The sequence below is a fragment of the Elaeis guineensis genome, chromosome 12, assembly GCF_000442705.2.
Source record: "Elaeis guineensis isolate ETL-2024a chromosome 12, EG11, whole genome shotgun sequence".
Taxonomy (NCBI): domain Eukaryota; kingdom Viridiplantae; phylum Streptophyta; class Magnoliopsida; order Arecales; family Arecaceae; genus Elaeis; species Elaeis guineensis.
The window spans coordinates 14,518,785-14,542,057 of record NC_026004.2 but is presented as its reverse complement, the minus strand read 5'-3'; the positions used below and the strand labels follow the sequence as shown (position 1 = coordinate 14,542,057).

Here is a 23,273-nt window from a genome sequence, read left to right as displayed (position 1 = left end):
ACGCTACCGCCGCACCGTCGGTCGAGACCCGATCGGGGTCGAGCCTGCCGTCAATCTCCGACGTCAGGGCCTGGGCGACTAGTCGAGGTAAGGCCCCCATGGCGTCGGGCGACGAAGGTCGGTCGGCGGGCGGATCGGCCGACTTCCCGCTTCCCGAAGGTGCATCGGGTCTGGCCAACCACGACTTGGCCAGAAGACTGTGCCAGGCACTCCTCCTTCCCGCCGACATCGACGCAATGAAGAACCAGCGTGTGTCCGACATGCTATCTTCATTCTACCCGATGATGATCCGGGTGAGCTTCTTTTTCCTTCGCACTTTAACGCAGTTTTCCATAAACCTGCTATCTCATCGATCGATTTCATCTTACGCAGCTGGTCTTCAACATCTCGGAGCTGGAGGCCAGATATCGGAAGTTCGGCGAGATGCGTACGGCGTGGAGGGACAAGGTCGGAACCCTCGAAGCCGACAAGGTCATCCTCGTCGACCAACTGCAGCAGTCGGTCGATCGGGAGAACCGACTTGAGGGGGAGGTCTCCCGACTTTCGGAGGAGGTCTCCCGACTCAAGGAAACTTTGGCGTCGTCGGAGCTCAAGTCGGCCAAGGACGACGCAATGAAGAAGTCCCGAACCATCCGTCGTCTCCGACACGAGCGAGACGGCGTCGCCAAAGAGCTGGAGGCCGAGCGCGAGCAGCTCCGAGTGAGTCTCGGGAACCTCGCCAAGGTCGAAGAAGGCTTGACCGCCGCCCAGGCCGACGCAGACATCGCGAAAGCCGAGGCAGAGTTGGCAAAGGAGGCTCTGGGTCGGGCCATTGAAGTCTTCCGGGACTCGGAGGAGTACCGCGAAGAGCTTCTGGAGAGCAGCTACCTCTCGTACCAAGTCGGGTACGAGGATGCTCGGGAAGCCGTTCGAGGCCTGTATCCAGAACTTGATCTCAGCGGCGTAGTTCTGCCAGAGTCGGAGGCCCCAGCTGAGGAGGAAGCGGCCGAACCAATGCCGGAAGGCCTTTCCTCCAGGGTGGAAGCCGAAGAAGACGCAGAGCCGGCTACTGAAGATCAGTCGGCCCCGACTGTGGAAATCAGAGCAGATCCGCCGACCAACTCCCATCGTCATCCCGTGGAGGATGTTGACTCCGATGATTAGTCGGTTTGCTCTAACTTGTAATCGGGCTTCGGCCTTTATTTGTAAACTTTCTTTTATCTGTGAATGAAACTTCCTTTAAACTTTGAATGAAACTTCTTCCACTTTTTCCCTTCGTCTGTAATGTTGAATATCTGTGTGAGTTGCTAACAAATGTAAGTCGCTAACTCCCATAGGTCGGTTAGGACGTTCGGCAACTTGTGCCGCCACGAAGGTAGAGTAGGTCCCGACTTTAGATCGGCTTCTGATAGTCAAGGCCTTTCGTCGGGCGCGTCCGTTGAGTCGGGAGCCGACCGACCGTGATAAAGGTTCGGTAGTTGGGTCCACTCTGACGCGTTCAGCCGAATATCGTCCGGTGCATTAAGTCGGGGGAACGACGATAAGTCGGATCCCGATGTACTTGCATCGGGTATTCGTGCTGCGCCTTTCGATATACGGTGGTAAGCCGAATATCGTCCGGCCGGCCGCGGCTAAGTCGGCAAGTCGTAGATGCGACTAAGGTCGCGTCGTGTGATAGACGGTGGTAAGCCGAATATCCTTCGACCGGCCGTGGCTCGGTCGGGAGTCACGACGTCGGTCGCGTAGGCATTTCGCCTTTTCTTGGTCGGAGCCTGATCGGCGTGGTAGCCGATGGTCTGGCCCGAAAGTTCGACCGTAGAAGGAGTGTCAACTCCCGTTCATATGGATGCATCGGCCCTCGTAAGAGTCCAATGTCTCGTCGAAGGTCGAAGGAGTGTTGACTCCCGTCAATGTAGATGCATCGGTCCTTGTAAGAGTCCGATGTTTCGTCGAAGGTCGAAGGAGTGTTGACTCCCGTCAATGTAGATGCATCGATCCTTGTAAGAGTCCGACGCGTTATCGACGGTAAGTTCGTCGGTCTTCGGTGGATGCTAGGTCCACGTTGGTATGTCGGGGCTTAGGCTTGGTGAACGTCGATCGTCAGTCGAAGAGTTAAAACTCCGAGATGTCAAACCGAGTTTGCATTCCCACCAGACAATTACAAAGTTCATTGATAATACAACTTCAAATTGTCGGCGTTCCAAGTTCGGGGAATGGGTTTCCCCTCAAGGGTCTCCAGTCGGTAGGCTCTCGGACCATAAGTGTCTGCTACCTTGTAGGGCCCTTCCCAATTTGGAGCCAACTTTTCTTGGTCCAGGGGCTTCGATACTTCCGCCTTCCTCAAGACCAAGTCGCCAGGCCTGAAGAGCTTCGGTCTGACCTTGGCGTTGTAATATCGAGCGACCCTCTGTCGGTACGAAGCCATGCAAATTTGGGCCTCGTCCCGCAGTTCGGGGAGGAGGTCTAGGTCGGCCCTCCGACTCTCGGAGTTGTCCGGCTCTTGATGCCGCTCGACCCTTGAAGATGGCAGGCCAATCTCGAGCGGGATCATGGCCTCCGTTCCATAGGCCAAACTGAAAGGCGACTCCCCGGTCGGAACGCGGGGGGTCGTTCGGTAAGCCCACAGAACGGAGCCCAGCTCGTCGACCCAGAGACCTTTGGCTTCGTTTAGTCAGGTCTTGAGTCCGTGGAGCAAGGTTCGGTTGGTCATCTCGACCTCGCCGTTGGACCGAGGGTGCCCGACTGAAGTCAGTCGGTGTCTGATGTGGAACCTGGCGTAGAAGTCTCTGAAGTCCTGGTTGTCGAATTGCCATCCGTTGTCGGTGATGATGGTGTGCGGCAATCCGAACCTGAAGATGACGGATTTCTGGATAAAGTCCTCCATCTTTCGCTCGGTGATCTGCGCCAATGGTTCGGCCTCCACCCACTTGGTGAAGTAGTCGATGGCGACAACGATGAACTTCCTCTGGCCCGACGCTGGTGGAAAAGGATCGAGAATGTCGACCCCCCACTGGGCGAAGGGCCACGGAGCGACAATAGGGGTAATTTGGCTGGCCGGTTGGTGTTGAATATTGACGTACTTTTGACATGGCTCGCACCTCCGGACCAACTCGGCTGCATCCCTCTTCATGGTAGGCCAGTAATAACCTTGTCGCAGGACTTTGTAGGCCAGGGACTTGCCCTCCAAGTGATTCCCGCAAATTCCTTCGTGAACCTCTCGGAGAGCGTAGTCGGCGTCGGTTGGTCCCAAACACCTAAGCAGGGGAAGGGAGAACGACCTCTTGTAGAGTCGGCCATCCATGATGACATATTGCGAGGCCGACCATCGGAGTCGCTTGGCCTCCGTGGGATCTTCGGGACTGATCCCGTCGGTCAGATACCGGACGATCGGGTCCATCCAACATGGTTCGGATGTTAGCTGCTGTACTCCTTCGACCCGATCGATGCTCGGCTGCTTGAGGTTCTCCACGAACGTCCGACCCAAGGAGTCGAAGGCCGAAGTCGCCAGTCTGGAGAGTGCGTCGGCATGGGCATTCTCCGACCTGGGGATGTGGGAAATTTCGAAATACTTGAGGCGTGCCACGAGGTCCTTCACTTTCTGAAGGTATTTGATCATGGTCGGATCTCGCACCTCGAATTCGCCCTTGACCTGCCCCACGATCAGCTGAGAGTCGGAGAATGCCCGGAGGCTGTCGACGCCCAGCTCCCTTGCCATCCTCAAGCCGGCGAGGAGTGCCTCGTATTCGGCTTGATTGTTGGAGGCCTTGAAGTCGAATCGGAGGGCGTACTCGGTGATCACCCCATCCGAATTCGTGAGCAGGAACCCGGCCCCGCTCCCCTGAGCGTTTGAGGCTCCGTCGATATGTAATACCCAGGTAGAGGTCGGATCTAGCTCGGAGATCGCGTCTCATCCCGGGTCTTCAGCTTCCGACCTTTGGTCGGTTGTCGGGCACTCGGCGATGAAGTCGGCCAAGACCTGAGCCTTCAGGGTGGGCCTTGGTCGGTACTGAATGTCGAACTCGCTGAGCTTCATCGCCCACTTGGCCAGTCGTCCAGATGTGTCTGGTCGGCGCAAAATCGCCCTCAGGGGCTGGTTGGTGAGCACCACTATGGCATGAGCCTGGAAGTACGGTCGAAGTCGTTGTGCGGAGACGGTCAGGGCGAAAATCATCTTTTCCGTCTCCGAATACCTGGCTTCGGCGCCGTGGAGCACCTTGCTGGTGTAGTAGATGGGCTGATGAGTTCGGCACTCGTTTTCCCGAACGAGCACCGAACTGATCGCCTCGGAAGATGTGGCCAAGTAGAGATACAAGGTCTCCCCGACCTGCGGCTTCACGAGCAGCGGTGGGGAAGCCAAGTACTTCTTCAGGTCTTCGAAGGCCCGTTGGCACTCATCCGACCAAGAGAAACCATTTGCCTGACGCAAAGTTTTGAAGAACGGGAGGCACCTTTCAGCTGATCGGGAAATGAATCGGCTAAGAGCGACGATTTTCCCGTTCAGCTGTTGGACCTCCTTCTTGGTGTTCGGATGACGCATGCCGAGGATTGCCTTTATTTTCTCAGGGTTGGCCTCAATCCCTCTCTGAGAAACGAGGAATCCGAGAAACTTCCCTGAGGTCACCCCGAAAGCACATTTGGTCGGGTTGAGCTTCATTCGGTGTCGTCGCAGGGTGCAGAAGGTCTCCTCGAGATCCTGAACATGGTCCGGGATCTGCGCGCTTTTCACCAGCATGTCGTCCACGTACACCTCCATGTTGCGGTCGATCTGGTCTTTGAAGACTTTATTGACGAGTCGCTGGTAGGTAGCGCCGGCATTCTTCAGTCCGAAGGGCATCACCCGATAACAGTAGAGGCCCTTGGGAGTCACGAACGCGGTGTGCTCCTCGTCTTCAGGCACCATCCGGATCTGGTTGTACCCGACGAAGGCGTCCATGAAGCTGAGCAGTCGAAATCCGGACGTCGCATCCACCAGCTGGTCGATCTTGGGAAGCGGGAAGCTATCTTTTGGGCAGGCTCGGTTGAGGTCGGTGTAGTCGATGCAGATCCTCCACTTCCCATTGGCTTTTTTGACCATGACAACATTGGCGAGCCAATCGAGATACGTGGATTCTCGGATGAAGCCTGCTTCGAGTAGCTTGTCCACTTCTTCGTCGATGGCCCTCTGCCTTTCTGGAGCGAAGGACCTTTTCTTCTGCCTCACCGGCCTCATCGTCGGGTCGATGTTGAGCCGGTGGGTTATGGTTTCTGGGGGGATGCCCGACATATCTGCTGCCGACCAAGCAAATATGTCGGCATTGGCCGTCAGCAGCTCCGTCAGTCGGCGTCGTTCGGCGTCGGGCAATTGAGACCCGACCCAAACTTTCCTGTCGGGATTTTCTTCTATCGTGATCGCCTCGAGCTGCTCGGCCGGCGAACCCCGCTCTTCCTCCTCCCGCTGGTCCAGCTTGTCGATTGTCAGGGAGCCCTTCGACTCGTCGTTTTGAGCAAAGATTTGGAAGCATCGTCGGACGAGCTGTTGACCTCCGCGCATCTCTCCGATTCCATTTTTGGTCGGGAACCGAACAAGGAGATGGTACGTCGAGACAATCGCCTTGAGGGCGTTCAATCCGGGTCGCCCGAGTATGGCATTGTAAGCCGAAGGAACTCGGACGACCGCGAAAGTTAGGGAGACCGTGCTTTGCCGTGGTTCGGTGCCGACCGTCACGGGCAGGGTGATTTCTCCCTCTGTCATGACGGCATCTCCGGCAAAGCCGATCAAGGGCATGGAGACCCTCTTAAGTCGGTCAGTTGACAGTTGCATTCGGGAGAAGGTCGAGTAAAACAAAATATTTGTCGAGCTTCCATTATCAACAAAAATTTATTTTACATCATAATTTGCTATTGTCGCTGACACAACAACAGCATCGTCGTGGGGAGTCTGGGTGCCCCGAACGTCGTCCTCCGTGAAGGTGATTACGTCGTCCGGGCGCAGCTTTTTCGTCGGCTCCCCTCCCGCAGATATCCCCGGGCCCAGCCGTTTGGAGATCATGTTGATGACTCCGGCCGTCGGCTGATTGTTCGCCGCTTCTTCAGTCGGCTGGGGTCGTCGATCGGCAACTGGTTGGGTCGGCGGACCCTTCCGAAATTTGCCGAGATATCCCCGGCGGATGAGAGCTTCGATCTCATCCTTCAGCTGGATGCACTGCTCGGTGTCGTGGCCGTGACTTCGATGAAATCGATAGTACTTCCGACGGTCGAGGCCTTTTGCCTTCAGAGGCAGAGGCCGTCGCAGGTATTGTTCCCCCTCGATCTCCATTAGGATCTGCGCACGAGGAGCGGAGAAAGGAGTGTAGGAGTCGTACCTGGGGCATGCCGGCCTCGGAGTTTGTTGCCGGGGTGACTTTTGGATTCGTCGGGGTGGCGAGACCCGACTATCGGTCGGGGGCCTGCTGGGTTCGGCGGGCTCCCGACCTTTCCTCCGCTTCTCTTTCGGGCCTTTGGGCTCGGCCAAACGTCGGTCGGACGCCCCTTCGTCCGCGCGCATATACTTGTATGCGCGCTCCAGCAGCTCGACGTATGTCCGGGGGAGGGTCTTGTCCAGAGAATAGGTGAATCGGGATGCCCTCAGGCCCCGCTTCATGGCTGAGACAGCCATGTCTTCGTTGAGGTCCCGGACCTCAAGCGTGGCCACGTTGAATCGCGCCACGAAGTGCCGGAGCGTCTCATTTTCCCCCTGTTTGAGGGAGAAAAGGCTGTCCGACGTTCGCGGCAGCTTTCGGCTGGTGCTGAAGTGAGCCACGAACGAGTGCTCGAGCTGTCCGAAGGAGTGGATACTTCCCGATCGAAGACCGGAGTACCAGGCCCTGGCAGCCTTACGGAGCGTGGCGGGGAAGCCGATGCAAAAAAGAGCGTCGGTTGCCCCTTGAATCGTCATGAGAGCTTTATAGCTCTCGAGGTGGTCGACTGGGTCGGTGGAGCCGTCGTATGGCTCCACGTTCGGCATTTTGAACCGACTGAAAATCGGTTCGTCGAGGACCAGTCGGGAGAGAGGTTGGACGGTCTGGAAGTCGACGTCGTTCGAAGACTTCTGGCCGTCCATCTGCAACTGGGCGAGTCGGCGGTCGATTTTCTCGAACCGGCGCTCGTAGTCGTCCGCTCGTCGATGCTGGGAGACCCCGGGAGTGGAGTCTCCGGAAGATTCTGAGAGGGAGGCCGACGGCGTGCGCGGTCGTTTCTCCTTCCTTGCCCGTTCCCGCGGGAAAAGAGAGGGCTGCAGGGACCGTCGGTCGTCACGCCAGGGCCGCTCCTCCTCTTCTCCGTGGGAGCGCTGTTGAGGGCGCTCGCACGGAGGCGATGGGGGTCGGCGCGGTCGTCGGCGGCTGCTCCTGGAGGGCATCGGACAGGCCGCCGGCTGTTGCTGGAGGCTCTTGACTGCGTCCGTCAGTACGGTCATCTGCCGTACGATGGCCGCGATCTGCGCCTCCGTGGTCACCACGGGATGTGGAGAGCTGGGCTCCGCTGCCGGCGGTGGCAGGGAGGCCTCTTCCCGACGGGAAGAGCGCCTTGCCGATCCGGTGACTCTCGATCGTTGAGCTCTTATCTTTGTCATTCTGTCCCCCCTACCTGGCGTGCCAATCTGTTGCGGCCAATCGCCTCGTCGTCTGATCGCCGGGGAACGAGCACCTGCAAAAGGAAGTCCGCACAGACCGGAGGTGGCTCCGGCGGGGACCCTCCGACGGTCAAGTCAGAGAGGTGACTGGGCAACAGTGAAATGAAGACAGAGAGCTCGATCGAAAAGAGAGAGAGAGGGAGAGGAGCGAGCCTGTGGTTTTGGGGGTCGAGGAGTGGACTCAGAGAGGTCGATCGATTGATCCCCCCGCACTGTTGCCTTCCCCAGTTTATATAATGGAGCACGGTATGGCGCCGTCATTAATGGCGCGGACCAGTGAGGAATTGTCAACTCACTGTGGACTGTCAGAGTCGCCGTGAAAATGTCACGTCGCCGTGGGGGCTGTCAAATCACTAGGGTTGACAACGCCCTTGGCAGGACAATGTCCCTAGATGGCCGTGCCGCATGTTGCTGTCAGAACTGACAAGGTCTGGCGGCTGTACGGCGATCGGAGGAGTCGACCGACCCTAGGTCGGTGGCCAGCTGAGTGGCGTCGGATCCCTCCGTTGGTCGGTGAGTTTTATGTGAGTCGGCCACGAGACCTCCGGGTTCAGTCGGTCGGGAAAGATACGCCCGACATATCCCCAGTCGACGATGGGCCGTTAAATGGCCGGTGATGGCGTCCGTCAGTTGGTCGCTTCCGGCTGTCAGTCGGTCGGTCGGTTCCTCCGGCCATCAGTCGGTCGGTCGGTCCCTCCGGCCGTCAGTCGGTCGGTCGGTGGATATTCCCCAATATGCACTAAACTCTACTAAAATATTTTGTTTGACATAGGGCAAGAAATTATCGTCACAGTGCCTTGCAACCTACACCGGTTTCCCCTTCTCAATGAACAAAAATAATAAACCACCAGGTCGACTAAGCTAGGATTCTTTTCAGTCATAAATAGAAAAGACTTTATTAGGATTCTATGCAACCATGCAATCCCTGCTACGGTTTCCAACAAACCACCCAAACGATGAATTGCTTGCAATCCACTACCAACTCCATTTTCATGAGCAACTGCCGCCCTAATGGAGTGCTTTGCCATACACCAACACTACTTCCCCATTTGCATTTCTTCATCTACCACCAGTCACTATGGAGTCATTTATCAAACACTTTCCCATATGCAATTCTTCCATCTCATATTTTGGTAAAAATTCTGATACCGGTCACTCTAGAGCTAGCCGCCATCCACCAACACCTCCCTGTATGAAGCTCTTTTATGCATGATCTTTCTTCCTGCAAGAGAGGGAGAACGGCAAGGGAGAGGGGGAGAGTAAATGGAGATATCTTCCTGGTTCTCTCTCATCTTGTTATTTTTGCCGGCACTCGTAGCCCTTGTCGCAGCCTGGGTTTGGAAGGGAACTGAGAAGAGATACAATGGGCTCAATCTACCACCGGGAAGCATGGGGTGGCGTCCCCTCGGAGAGACCATTGCCTTCAGGAAGGGCCACCCATGCACTTGTCTAGGAGAATACATGGAGAAACGCATTGTTGGGGAAACCCGCCGACCGACTGCCGGAGGGCCCGACCGCCCGACCGACCGCCGGAGGGCCCGACCGCCCGACCGACTGACGGATGCCTTCAGCGGTTAACTACCGACCAGTCTACGGCCCATCGCCAGCCGGGGGTATGTCGGGCGTAACCATCCCGACCGACTGAACCCTGGGGTCTGAGGCTCGACTTACATGAAGCTCGCCGACCGACCGGAGGAACCCGACGCCACTCCGCTGGCTGCCGACCTAGGGTCGGCTGACTCCTCCAACCGCCGTACGGCCGCCAGACGTTGTCAGCTCTGACACGGGCATGCGGCACAGTTACCTAGGGGCATTGTCCCGCCGAGAGCCGGGTCAACCCTGGTGATTAGACGGCCGCACGGCGACATGACGTTTTCACGACGGTTCTGACGGCCCACAGTGAGTTGACAGTTCCTCACTTGTCCGCGCCATTAATGACGGCGCCATACCTAGCTCCACTATATATACCGGGGAAGGCAACAGTGCAAAGGGTCAATCCGCCCGTCTCTCCCACATACGCAGGCTCGCTCCTCTCTCCCTCTCTCTTTCTCAGAGCTCTCTGTCTGCATTTCACTGTTGCCCAGTCACCTCTCTGACTTGACCGTCGGAGGGTCCCCGCCGGAGCCGCCTCCGGTCAGTGCGGACTTCCTTTTGCAGGTGCACGCTTCCCGACGATCGAACGACGAGGCGATTGGCCGCAACAGATTGGCACGTCAGGAAGGGGAAGGCATGACAAAGACAAGAGCTCAACGATCAAGAGTCACTGGGTCGGCCAGGCGCTCTTCCCGCCGGGAAGAAGCCTCCCCGCCCCCACCGACGGCGGAGCCTAGCTCTCCGCACCCTGCGGTGACCACGGAGGCCCAGATTGCGGCCATCGTGTGGCAGATGACCGTACTGACCGACGCAGTTAAAAGCCTCCAGCAGCAACCGGCGGCCCGACCTATGCCTTCCAGAAGCAGCCGCCGACGGCCGCACCGACCCCTGTCGCCTCCGTGCGAGCGCTCCCAACAGCGCTCCCACGGAGAGGAGGAGGGGCGACCACGGCGCGACGACCGACGGTCCCAGCGGCCCTCTCCTTCCCCGTTGGAACGGGCAAGGAAGGAGAAGCGACCACGTACACCGTCGGCCTCTCTCTCAGAATCTTCTGGAGGCTCCACCCCTGGGGTCTCCCAGCATCGACGAGCGGACGACTACGAGCGACGGTTCGAAGAGATCGACCGCCGACTCGCCCAACTGCAGATGGACGGCTAGAAGTCTTCGAACGACGTCAACTTCCAGACCGCCCAGCCTCTCTCCCGACTGGTCCTCGACGAGCCGATTTTCAGTCGGTTCAAAATGCCGAACGTGGAGCCATACGACGGCTCCACCGACCCAGTCGACCACCTCGAGAGCTACAAAGCTCTCATGACGATTCAAGGGGCAACCGACGCTCTTTTCTGCATCGGCTTCCCCGCGACGCTCCGCAAGGCTGCCAGAGCTTGATACTCCGATCTTCGATCGGGCAGTATCCATTCCTTCGCGCAGCTCGAGCACTCGTTCGTGGCCCATTTCAGCACTAGCCGAAAGCCGCCGCGAACGTCGGACAGCCTTTTCTCCCTCAAGCAGGGGGAAAACGAGACGCTCCGACACTTCGTGGCGCGATTCAACGCGGCCACGCTCGAGGTCCGGGACCTCAATGAAGACATGGCTGTTTCAGCCATAAAGCGGGGCTTGAGGGCGTCCCGATTTACTTATTCTCTGGACAAGACCCTCCCCCAAACATATGCCGAGCTACTGGAGCGCGCATACAAGTATATGCGCACGGACGAGGGAGCGTCCGACCGATGCTTGGCGGAGCCCAGGGGTCCGAGGGAGAAGCGGAGAAAAGGTCGGGAGCCCACCGAACCAAGCAGGCCCCCGGCCAATAGTCGGCTTTCTCCACCCCGACAGATCCAAAAATCACCCCGCCGACAGACTCCGAGGCCGGTGCACCCCAGGTATGACTCCTACACTCCTCTCTCCGCTCTCCGTGCGCAGATCCTGATGGAGATCGAGGGGGAAGAGTACCTGCGATGGCCTCCGCCTCTGAAGGCAAAGGGCCTCGACCATCGGAAGTACTGTCAGTTCCATCGGAGCCACAGCCACGACACCGAGCAATGCATCCAGTTGAAGGATGAGATCGAAAATCTCATCCGCCGGGGGTATCTCGGCAAATTCCGGAAGGGTCCGCCGACCCGACCGATTGCCGATCGACGCCCCCAACCGACTGAAGAGGCGCCGACTAACCAGCCGACGGCCAGAGTCATCAACATGATCTCCAAGCGACTGGGATCGGGGACGCCTACAGGAGGGGAGCCGACGAAAAAGCCGCGTCCGGACGATGTAATCACCTTCTCAGAAGGCGACGTTCGGGGCATCCAGACTCCCCACGACGACGCTGTTGTTGTGTCGGCGACAATAGCCAATTATGATGTAAAACGAATTTTTGTTGATAATGGAAGTTCGACAAATGTTTTGTTTTACTCGACCTTGTCCCGAATGCGACTGTCAACTGACCGACTTAGGAGGGTCTCCACGCCCTTGATCGGCTTTGCCGAAGACACCGTCACGACAGAAGGAGAAATCACCCTGCCCGTGACGGTCGGTATCGAACCACGGCAAAGCACGGTCTCCCTCATTTTCGCGGTCGTCCAAGTTCCTTCGGCCTACAACGCCATACTCGGGCGACCCGGATTGAACGCCCTCAGGGCGATCGTCTCGACGTACCATCTCCTTGTTCGATTCCCAACCAAAAATGGAGTCGGAGAGATGCGCGGAGATCAACAGCTCGCCCGACGATGCTTCCAAATCTCCGCTCAAAACGACGAGACAAAGGATCCCCTGACAATCGACAAACTGGATCAACGGGAGGAAGAAGAACGGGGTTCGCCGGCCGAGCAGCTCGAGGCGATCCCGATAGGAGAAAATCCCGACAGAAAAGTTTGGGTCGGGTCTCAATTCCCCGACACCGAACGTCACCGACTGGCGGAACTGCTGACGGCCAACGCCGACATATTCGCTTGGTCGGCAGCAGATATGTCGGGCATCCCTCCAGAAACAATTACTCACTGACTCAACATCGACCCGACAATGAAGCCGGTGAGGCAGAAGAAAAGGTCCTTCACCCCAGAAAGGCAGAAGGCCATCGACGAAGAAGTGGACAAGCTGCTCGAAGCAGACTTCATTCGGGAATCTACGTATCCCGACTGGCTCGCCAATGTCGTCATGGTCAAGAAAGCCAACGGGAAATGGAGGATCTGCATCGACTATACCGACCTCAACCGAGCCTGCCCGAAGGATAGCTTCCCACTCCCGAAGATCGACCAGCTGGTGGATGCGACGTTCAGATTTCGACTGCTCAGCTTCATGGACGCCTTCGTCGGGTACAATCAGATCCGAATGGCGCCTGAAGACGAGGAGCACACCGCGTTCGTCACTCCCAAGGGCCTCTACTGTTATCGGGTGATGCCCTTCAGACTGAAGAACGCCGGCGCCACCTACCAGCGACTCGTCAATAAGGTCTTCAAAGACCAGATCGGGCGTAACATGGAGGTGTACGTGGACGACATGCTGGTGAAGAGCACGCAGATCCCGGACCATGTTCAGGATCTCGAGGAGACCTTCCGCACCCTTCGACGACACCGAATGAAGCTCAACCCGACCAAATGCGCTTTCGGGGTGACCTCAGGGAAGTTCCTCGGATTCCTCGTTTCTCAGAGAGGGATCGAGGTCAACCCTGAGAAGATAAAGGCAATCCTCGACATGCGTCATCCGAACACCAAGAAGGAGGTCCAACAGCTGAACGGAAGAATCGTCGCTCTTAGCCGATTCATTTCCCGGTCAGCTGAAAGGTGCCTCCCGTTCTTCAAGACCCTGCGCCAGGCGAACGATTTTTCTTGGTCGGATGAGTGTGAACAGGCCTTCGAAGACCTGAAAAGGTACTTGGCTTCCCCGCCGCTGCTCGTAAAGCCACAAGTCGGGGAGACCTTGTATCTCTACTTGGCCACATCCTCCGAGGCGATCAGTTCGGTGCTTGTTCGGAAAAATGAGTGCCGAACTCATCAGCCCATCTACTACACCAGCAAAGTGCTCCACGGCGCCGAAGCCAGATACTCGGAGACGGAAAAGATGGTTTTCGCCCTGACCGTCTCCGCGCAATGGCTCCGACCATACTTCCAGGCCCACGCCATCGTGGTACTCACCAACCAGCCTCTGAGGGCCATACTGCGCCGACCCGACACATCCGGACGACTCGCTAAGTGGGCGATGAAGCTTAGCGAGTTCGATATTCAGTACCGGCCAAGGCCTGCCTTGAAGGCCCAGGTCTTGGCCGACTTCATCGCCGAATGCCCGACGACCGACCAAGGGTCGGGAGCTGAAGACCCGGGACGAGATACGGTCCCTAAGCCAGACCCGATCTCTACCTGGGTACTCCACATCGACGGAGCCTCCAACGCTCAGGGAAGCGGGGCCGGACTCCTGCTCACGAACTCGGATGGGGTAGTCACCGAATACGCCCTCCGGTTCGACTTCAAGGCCTCCAACAATCAAGTCGAATACGAGGCACTCCTCGCGGGCTTGAGGATGGCGAAGGAGCTGGGCATCGACAGCCTCCGGGCATTCTCCGACTCTCAGCTGATCGTGGGGCAGGTCAAGGGCGACTTCGAGGCGCGAGATCCGACCATGATCAAGTATCTTCAGAAGGTAAAGGATCTCGTGGCCCGCCTCGAGTATTTCAAGATCTCCCACATCCCCAGGACGGAGAACGCCCGTGCCGATGCTCTCTCCAGATTGGCAACGTCGGCCTATGACTCCTTGGGTCGGACGTTCGTCGAAAACCTCCAGCAGCCGAGCATCGATCGGGTCGAAGAAGTGCAGCAGCTAACGTCCGAACCAAGTTGGATGGACCCGATCGTCCGGTACTTGTACGACGGGACCAGTCCCGAAGATCCCGCGGAGGCCAAGCGACTCCGATGGTCGGCGTCGCAATATGTGATCATGGACGGCCGACTCTACAAGAGGTCGTTCTCCCTCCCTCTGCTCAGGTGCTTGGGACCGACCGACGCCGACTACGCTCTCCGAGAGGTTCACGAAGGAATTTATGGGAATCACTTGGGGGGCAAGTCCTTAGCCTTCAAGGTCTTGCGACAGGGCTACTACTGACCGACCATGAAGAGGGATGCGGCAGAGTTGGTCCGAAGGTGCGAGCCATGCCAGAAGTATGCCAATATTCAGCGCCAGCCGGCCAGCCAAATCGCTCCCATTGTCGCTCCGTGGCCCTTCGCTCAGTGGGGAGTCGATATTCTCGGCCCCTTCCCACCGGCGTCGGGCCAGAGGAAGTTCATCGTTGTCGCCATCGACTACTTCACGAAGTGGGTCGAGGCCGAGCCCTTGGCACAGATCACTGAGCGGAAGATGGAGGACTTCGTCCAAAAGTCCATCATCTTTAGGTTCGGATTGCCGCACACCATCATCACCGACAACGGACGGCAATTCGACAACCAAGACTTCAAAGACTTCTGCGCCAGGTTCTGCATCCGTCACCGATTAACTTCAGTCGGGCACCCACAGTCCAACGGTGCGGTTGAGGTGACGAACCGAACCTTGCTCCATGGACTCAAGACTCGACTGAACGAAGCCAAAGGTCTCTGGGTCGACGAGCTGGGCTCCGTCCTGTGGGCTTACCGAACGACCCCCCGCGTCCCGACCGGGGAGTCGCCGTTCAGTTTGGCCTACGGGACAGAAGCTATGATCCCGCTCGAGATTGGCCTGCCATCTTCAAGGGTCGAGCAGTACCACAAGCCGGACAACTCCGAAAGCCGGAGGGCCGACCTAGACCTTCTCCCCGAATTGCGAGATGAGGCTCAAATCCGAATGGCCTCATACCGACAGAGGGTCGCCCGGTACTTCAACGCTAAGGTCAGACCAAAGCTCTTCAGGCCTGGCGACCTGGTCTTGAGGAAGGCAGAAGTGTCGAAGCCCATGGACCAAGGGAAGTTGGCTCCCAACTGGGAAGGACCCTACAAGGTTGCTGACACCTTCGGGCCGAGAGCCTATCGGCTGGAGACCCTTGAGGGGAAACCCATTCTCCGAACTTGGAACGCCGACAACTTGAAGCAGTATTACCAGTGAATTCTGTAATTCAATTGTCGGAATACAATTTCAGTGTGAAAAATCGGAGTTCTAACTCTTCAACTACCGATCGGCGCTCAGCCCCGACGCATCGACGTGGATCTGGCACCGACGACACATCGGCCCCTTACACGGACCGATGCATCTACAACGACGGGAGTCAATACTCCTTCGACGACTCGTCGGACCTTCACAAGGGCCGACGGACTCTTATGAACGGGAGTTACACTCCTTCGGCTTTCGGCAACACATCCGCCCCTGACAGAGGCCGATGCAGCTGTTGCGACGGGAGTTCATGTTCCCTCTACGGTCGAATTTTCGGGCAGAATCCATCGGCCGACAGGCCGATCAGGCCCCGACCGAAGAAAGGCTAAAAGCCCACGCGACTATCGTCGCGACTTCCGATCGGGCTACGGCCGGTCGAGGGATATTCGGCTTACCACCGTCTATCACACGACGCGACCTTTGTCGCACCTACGACTTGCCGACCGACCAACGGCCGGCTGAACGACATTCGGCTTACCAACGGACGTCGGAAAATGCCGAACCCGACGCAGGGGTATGGGAACCCGACTTACTATCGTTCCCCGACATTGCGACGCAAATGGCCGACTAAATGCATCTACGGAAGTCCGACCCCCTAACATTTGCCAGGTTCGGTCGGCTCCCGACTCAACAGATGGACCCAATTGACAACTTCGACTACCCGAAGCCGACCTAAAGTCGGGACGCATTCTACCTTCGGGGCTGCACAAATTGTCGAAGTCCTATCGGCTTACGTAAGTTGACGACTTGCTTAAGTTAGTGACTAAGGTTCCACGTCGCAGCAATGGTCGGCATTACAAACAAGAAGGAAAAGAAGAAAATTTCATTCATTGATAAAAGGAAATTACAAAGTCTGGGTCGAAGCCCGATTACATGTATTTTCAAAAAGAAACAAAAAGGGAAGACGGTCGGCTGGGCCGATCATTTGTCCTAGTCGATCTCTTCAACCGACGGAGGATCGGGAATGATCGGCGTCTCGACTGAGAGCAGCGCTGGGTCAACGGCAGAAGGATGTCCTTCAGTCGGCGAAGAGTAGGCTTCAGTTGGCAAAGGAGCTTCGGTCGGCCCCTGCTCCGGGACAGCTTCCTCCGCTAGGATGACGCCTCCCGACGGCTGGTCGGCTTCTTCTTCGGCTCCTTCTTCTTCGGCTCCTTCCTTGGCGAACGGCGGGACGACGCGGCTGACGTCCACCTCCGGGTACAAGGCATGGACGGCATCCCGACCATCCTCGAACCCGACCCGGTATGAGGCGAAGCCCGATTCGAGCATCTCCTCCCGGTATCGGTCGGAGGACCGGAAGTCCTCCACCGCCCGTTCGGCCGACTCTCTCGCCGACATTGCCTCATCCTCGGCTCGGGCGAGCTCCTCCCTCGCCGACTCCGCCTCGACCTTCGCCATTTCGGCGTCGATCTGGGCGATGGATAGCTCCTCTTCGGCTTCCGCGAGCTTCTCCAGGCTGGCCCGGAGTTGCTCGCGTTCCCCTTTGAGTTCGGCAGTTGCACCATCCCGTTCGCGTCGAAGGCGGCGTACGGCCCGACCTTTGTGCTTGGCCTCCTTCTTGGCCGACTGCAGTTCGGACCCAAGCCGGGAGACCTCGTCGACTAACTTGGCCTCCCGGTCGGCCGACTGCAGGAGTTGTTCGGCCAACATCGCCCTCTCAGCTTCGGCCGCCGCCGACCTCTCCTTGAAGGCTGTCCGAACGTTGCCGAACCTTCGGTACCCGGCCTCAAGTTCGAACATTGTGAAAATCAGCTGCCGATCAAAAAGCTTCGTCAGAATCGCATGATAAGCAAAAATTCCTAAGGAAAATCTCTAAGGAAGGAAGAAGGGGAAGGAGGACCACGAACCGGATGGACCCTCCGCAGGCGAAGAAGAGCTCTGCCCGCGACGACTGAAAAATCGCCCGGACAGAGTTTCCCCAGCGAGATGTGGCAAATGTGGGTCAGGGTCCGGGAGGTCCTATATATATAGGGCCGACCGACGGCCGAGATCCTTCCGCGCCGACCGAAGACCTGCAGATGCGCGACGCGTGGCGCCCCCCGGTTGGCGGAAGATTTGGCGCGCCCCACCCCGGGACGGCCGCACCGCCCGCATTAAATGCCGGAGGGGGCGCCGGCCAACCACCTTGACACGCGGCATGCGGGGCGCGGCCCTGCATTCACTCACCCGCGCCGGTTCGCGTTCCCGATGGGATGCCTGACAGCGGCCCTCTCTTCCGCGATCGGCGCCGAATATCCGATCGACTGACGCCGTATCGTCCGGCGCCCGATCTTCTGACACCGACGTAACGACTGACGACGACAAGACGTGGCGTCTGACATCTGACGCCGACGTGACCTCTGACATCGACTGGACGTCCGGATCGCTGAGCATTTATGAGGCGTCTGACATCGGATCATCCGACAGTACGGTCGGATCTACACGAGCGACAAATCCACTCCCAGTCGTCCGGGATTGCTGCCCGAATGGAAGCATCGTCCTGCTCACCACCCGACTCGGGAGTGGAGGGGGGCAACTGTTGGGAAAACCCGCCGACCGACTGCCGGAGGGCCCGACCGCCCGACCGACCGCCGGAGGGCCCGACCGCCTGACCGACCGCCGGAGGGCCCGACCGCCCGACCGACTGACGGATGCCTTCAGCGGTTAACTACCGACCAGTCTACGGCCCATTGCCAGCCGGGGGTATGTCGGGCGTAACCATCCCGACCGATTGAACCCTGGGGTCTGAGGCTCGACTTACATGAAGCTCGCCGACCGACCGGAGGAACCCGACGCCACTCCGCTGGCTGCCGACCTAGGGTCGGCTGACTCCTCCAACCGCCGTACGGCCGCCAGACGTTGTCAGCTCTGACACGGGCATGCGGCACAGTTACCTAGGGGCATTGTCCCGCCGAGAGCCGGATCAACCCTGGTGATTAGACGGCCGCACGGCGACATGACGTTTTCACGACGGCTCTGACGGCCCACAGTGAGTTGACAGTTCCTCACTTGTCCGCGCCATTAATGACGGCGCCATACCTAGCTCCACTATATATACCGGGGAAGGCAACAGTGCAAAGGGTCGATCCGCCCGTCTCTCCCACATACGCAGGCTCGCTCCTCTCTCCCTCTCTCTTTCTCAGAGCTCTCTGTCTGCATTTCACTGTTGCCCAGTCACCTCTCTGACTTGACCGTCGGAGGGTCCCCACCGGAGCCGCCTCCGGTCAGTGCGGACTTCCTTTTGCAGGTGCACGCTTCCCGGCGATCGGACGACGAGGCGATTGGCCGCAACACGCATCAACAAGTAATCTTAGACTGCACTATATATCCAGCACACTGTTTTATCACAATAGGTAGTAATATTAATCATGAACCTGAGTTTGGTCGAGCTGCACTAAACTGTAGGTATGGAAAGATCTTCAAGTCAAACCTGCATGGGGCACCAACAATTGTATCAGCTGATGCAGAGCTGAACAGGTTCATACTGCACAATGATGGGAGGCTGTTTCAGCCAAGTTGGCCAACTCCTTGGAAAGAAGTCAATGATCATCGCCTCCGGGGATACACACCATTAACTGAAATCCCTTGCCATCAACTTCATGAGCATCCCCAGGCTCCGCTCACATTTCCTGGGGGATGCTGAGCAGTCCATCCTCCAAACTTTCAGCACTTGGGTGGAGCACACACCTTTCCCTCTCAAAGAAGAAGCAATAAAGGTAAGGAGCATGTGCAAGTTCCTATTTTCTTGATAGAATTTTCTTTTCAGACCTTTGATGAGAACATTCTTCCATGATTGCAGATGTCATTTGACCTGATAGCGAAGCATATCTTAAGCAAGAAACCCGGAGAGCCAGAAACGAAGCAGATTCGCAAATTATTTATGCGCTTCATGAGAGGGGCAGTAGCGGTGCACATCAATTTGCCAGGAACTGCTTACAGAAAGGCCTTGAAGGTGTTCAGGATTTCTTGTCTCTTTTCTCCTCCATTTCCGCCTCTGTCACAAATATTGATCACAAGCATGACTTCTCTTTCATATGCAAGCAATCAAGTCACGAGCAGACATTTTGAAAATCATCTATCGGTTGATGGCGGAGAGAATCCACCAGAAGAAAGATGGATGTGATGAAATTGGAGACTCAGACCTCTTGGCATTCATTTTGGAGCAATCCAATCTTGATGCTGAGCAGTTTGCTGATCTCCTACACGGTTTGCTCTTTGGTGGCCACGAAACCTCTTCCACAGCCATGACATTAGCCATCCATTTCCTTGGAGACAGTCGCAGAGCCTTAGAAGAGCTCCGAGTATTAATCTGGCCACCCAAATTTATATTCATTAATGTTGTTATCTTGCTCGAGCACAGCTAACCAATAATAGTAGATGCACCAAGGCCATTATCATAACACAGGTAGGACTAACCATGTCAGGTCCTTCACTCCAATAGTCATGCTCCAGAAGATGATTAAAGTTATGCATATCTGATATCTTATCTTTGGATAGGTAACAAAATTTTAAACATCAAGCGTTTCTCATGCTTTCAGGAAGAGCACATACAGAGAGTCAAGTTGAAAAAGGAGAGAAGAGAAACAGGAGCACTGACATGGCAAGACTACAAGAAAATGGAGTTCACCAGATGTGTAAGCTCATGCAATAACCCAGAGCTTTTATAAATGATCTGATATATTTAATAAGAAGGCCAGCTAAGTCCTGAATACCAAAGGAAATGGCAAGGCCTGTTTGATTATGAAGCATTTTACCAAGCAATAGGACACTAAATATAGAGGGTTATAAAATCAATTTTCCTTCCCCCCAGCCACAGAACACGGCAATACTACCTACAGCCTGTTTGCACAGTTGTTTTTTTCTCTCCTTTATAAGGTTTTACAGCAGAACTCTTACTGCTGGATTAGAGGCTACCTGGTGCTGGAGAGTCACATATCAAACCTCAATAATAGTAAAATACAAGCAGAACAAAGATTTTCCAACAAACTAGTCTATGCATGTAATCTTTTCCTCCCGAAACATGTCTTAGTGCCCCTTGTAAGCAAACCACTTCAAGCTTCAAAATCCACATTCATTGTCAAAGAATGAATAATACAGAGAAACAACTATTACTCTTCCTATTAGCTTCATCTGTAACCATCAAAATTTTGAAGCTCCTATTATGAGATCTTTCTTATACAACTGAAGAATATTACATATTTATATGTATAATCATTGCATTAAATTTCAGATTCTGATGTAAGTGCAACAGCAATGACCAACACAATATCCCAGCTGAATCCTTTGCTTGCTTTTAGCTTTCTGAGCAACAATTACAACCACAGAATCTACATAAACAATAGACACTTGGAGCCACACAGTATGTCAACATGCATATAATTGAAGAACCATGGCACATCTATTAACTGGAAAATGTATATCCAGAAAACCAATTAGCTTCTAATATTATCATTTGTCTATTAACAGAAAAAAAAAACCATATCCTCATAACCAACTAGCTCATTTACACCATCATAACAAATGCAACTCTATAAGAATCTGCCAATTAAACGTAAGATGTTTACAATCTAATGCTCTCTACTCAAATCTGTGATGCATCAAGTTATCACTTTCACCACAACTCAACTCAAATAAGCCTCGGTCCAAACTAGTTGGGGTTGGCTGCATGAATCATCTTCCTCCATTCTGTTCTGTCTAGGGCTATATTTTTTGAAAGTTGTACAGATATCAAGTCCTTCCTTACTACTTCATCCTATGTAAGTTTCGGTAGTTATCACCTTCAAAACCTCTGAATTCTAGTGGAAACCAAGGATCCAAATAGGATGAACCATGATATTCTACACATCATTTGGTAATCTAACCCAACACGGAAGAAAGGTAATTCATGGACTTTGAAGTGCCACATGGCTTAGCAAGTGCCACTCTTCTCATATATCCCTTTCACAACTTGTTTTCATATAGCAATTTCGTATCTGATTGTTTATGCAGATCTTTTTCTGCAGGCATGGTCACTGTATCTGATTTAGCCTCCAATGTTGTCTTTACATATCAAGTTTGTGTACATTTTCTAATAGTCCTCTTTTTTCTCAAAAACACTATAGTTCTCTCAAACTGAGGGTTTCTGATGCTAGATTAGCAGCCAGCATGTGCTAGGCACAAGCACAACTCTTAGGCCCACCAGTATTCCAAACAATTAAAAAAAAGATTTAGCAAAGGGAGAAATAAAAATAAAAGCCATGAACCAAGCACAAAAAGTAAACTATCAACAAGAACAACACGTCTCACAACCTCCTTTTCTAGCCATTTTATTATTACATTGCTGAGTGATCTAACCAAGGTATGTAGTATCAGAACTGAGACTTGTGCTGCTAGGCCAGTGGTATAGTACACTATGCCCCTATGCCATGCTGTTCCGATGTGAACTGGTAGGAAAATTGGGGAGGGGGGGCAAGGGGGAGAGAGAGAGAGAGTGAGAGAGGGAGGGAGGACGAGAGGAAGAGCATGGCGGAGAGAGAGATGTGGAGAGGGAGAAGGAAAGCGAGCAAGAGAGAGAGAGAGGGCGGGGGTGAGCAGCGGCCGCCACCCTCTCCTCTCTCTATCTCTCTCTCTTCCTCCCTTTGCTTCTCCCTCTTTCATCGCTCACCGGTTTCTTGATTTTATTACTGGAACCATCCTGATCAGCTACAAGTACAGCTCGATACGCTACGAATCAAACAGTTCAGGATGGTTCCACCTTTCTTGGATCTAACAAGTGAGCTTTGAAGCATGGAAGTTAACAAAGAAAAGACAAAGGGCCATGGGATTGAATAAACCATGGTAATGAAGAGGGCCCACTTAAAAAGTCCTTGCACATAACATCTCTCCTAAAATTTAGAAAAAACTCAAACAAAGAAAAAGAAAACTTGGTTCCACTTGTTGACCATCCTCTTTTTATTTTTTCTTAATATGTGAAGATTGTAAATGAGACTCTACGTCTTGGTAATGTTATCAGGTTTGTTCATCGAAAGGCAAGAAGCAACGTCCAATTTCAAGGTACAACATCGATGCAACCTGCCTTCTTTTATTTCAGTCAGATCATAGAAGTATATCTACTGTAGACTGATTACTAAATCAAGTACCTTAATGTGCTTTATAATTTACTATTTTCTATAATTTTTTTAATCAAGGATATGACATTCCAAGAGATTGGAATGTTATTCCAGTCTTCGCAGACGCACATTTGGATCCCTCTCTGCATGATGAGCCTCACAAATTCAATCCATGGAGATGGCAGGTTTGTACTTACCTAATATGAATGAATCAACAACGAGTAGAAACATAACTGCACAAACAAATCATAATAGCTAGAAGCAATTTTACAAAGAAATCCCCAGTTCCCCTTAGATAAGATTGGCTTGATCATAAATCAAAATCAAGGGAAAATATTCAATTAGTTTCCTCAGTCCTCTTCCTTTTATCATGGTTCCTCAGTAAACTTCTAATAAGGCCAGTGGAATGACTTCAAAGGATAGGATAATATGCTCCAATGAAGTTTCTATGTTCACCAACTATATGTGAGTCCAATGATTCCAATTTGCTTAAAAATCATTAAATTCTGTTTATATCCACTTACTTATCTGTCTTCTTGTCATTGCAGACTCTCTCTGCCAGCACTACAAAAGATGACAGCTACATGGCATTTAGTCATGGCATAAGAAGATGCCCAGGACAAGAGCTAGCAAAGATGGAGATTACTATTTTTCTCCATCATTTTGTCCCAAACTTTGACTGGGAATTAGCAGAGTTGGATCATCCACTTGCCTGTCCTTTCCCTGAGTTTCCCAAAGGCCTCCCCATCAAGGTCCACAAGTTGTCACTTGACATGTAAAACACCAAGAAATGTGCTGAAATGGACTAAAAATAGCCCTTACAAGACTTGCACTTCGTGGGGCTTTCCGGGGTCTGGTGTTGGAGTTCTATCCAACATTTCTGT

At 54.5% G+C, this 23,273-nt stretch overlaps 1 protein-coding gene across 1 annotated transcript; it reads left to right on the top strand.

Moving 5' to 3' along the window:
- The first annotated feature begins 612 nt into the window (after nt 1-612).
- On the top strand, nt 613-23,168 carry LOC105055308 (cholesterol 16,22-dihydroxylase CYP90G4-like). The gene is made up of 11 exons (XM_073246377.1): nt 613-836; nt 18,707-18,778; nt 18,915-19,017; nt 19,101-19,253; nt 19,840-19,935; nt 20,177-20,300; nt 20,532-20,660; nt 21,304-21,353; nt 22,255-22,333; nt 22,468-22,574; nt 22,938-23,168. The coding sequence occupies exons 1-11, from the start codon at nt 613-615 to the stop codon at nt 23,166-23,168; spliced, it is 1,368 nt and encodes a 455-aa protein (XP_073102478.1).
- The last annotated feature ends 105 nt before the right edge of the window (nt 23,169-23,273 follow it).

Bases quoted from the DNA above. Each gene is read 5' to 3' on its own strand.
- LOC105055308 (XM_073246377.1), top strand. From the start codon at position 613: ATGAAGAAGTCCCGAACCATCCGTCGTCTCCGACACGAGCGAGACGGC. The intron at 19,254-19,839 runs GTGTTCAGGATT...TCATGCTTTCAG, and splicing joins CTTACAGAAAGGCCTTGAAG to GAAGAGCACATACAGAGAGT. The intron at 22,334-22,467 runs GTACAACATCGA...TTTTTAATCAAG, and splicing joins AAGCAACGTCCAATTTCAAG to GATATGACATTCCAAGAGAT.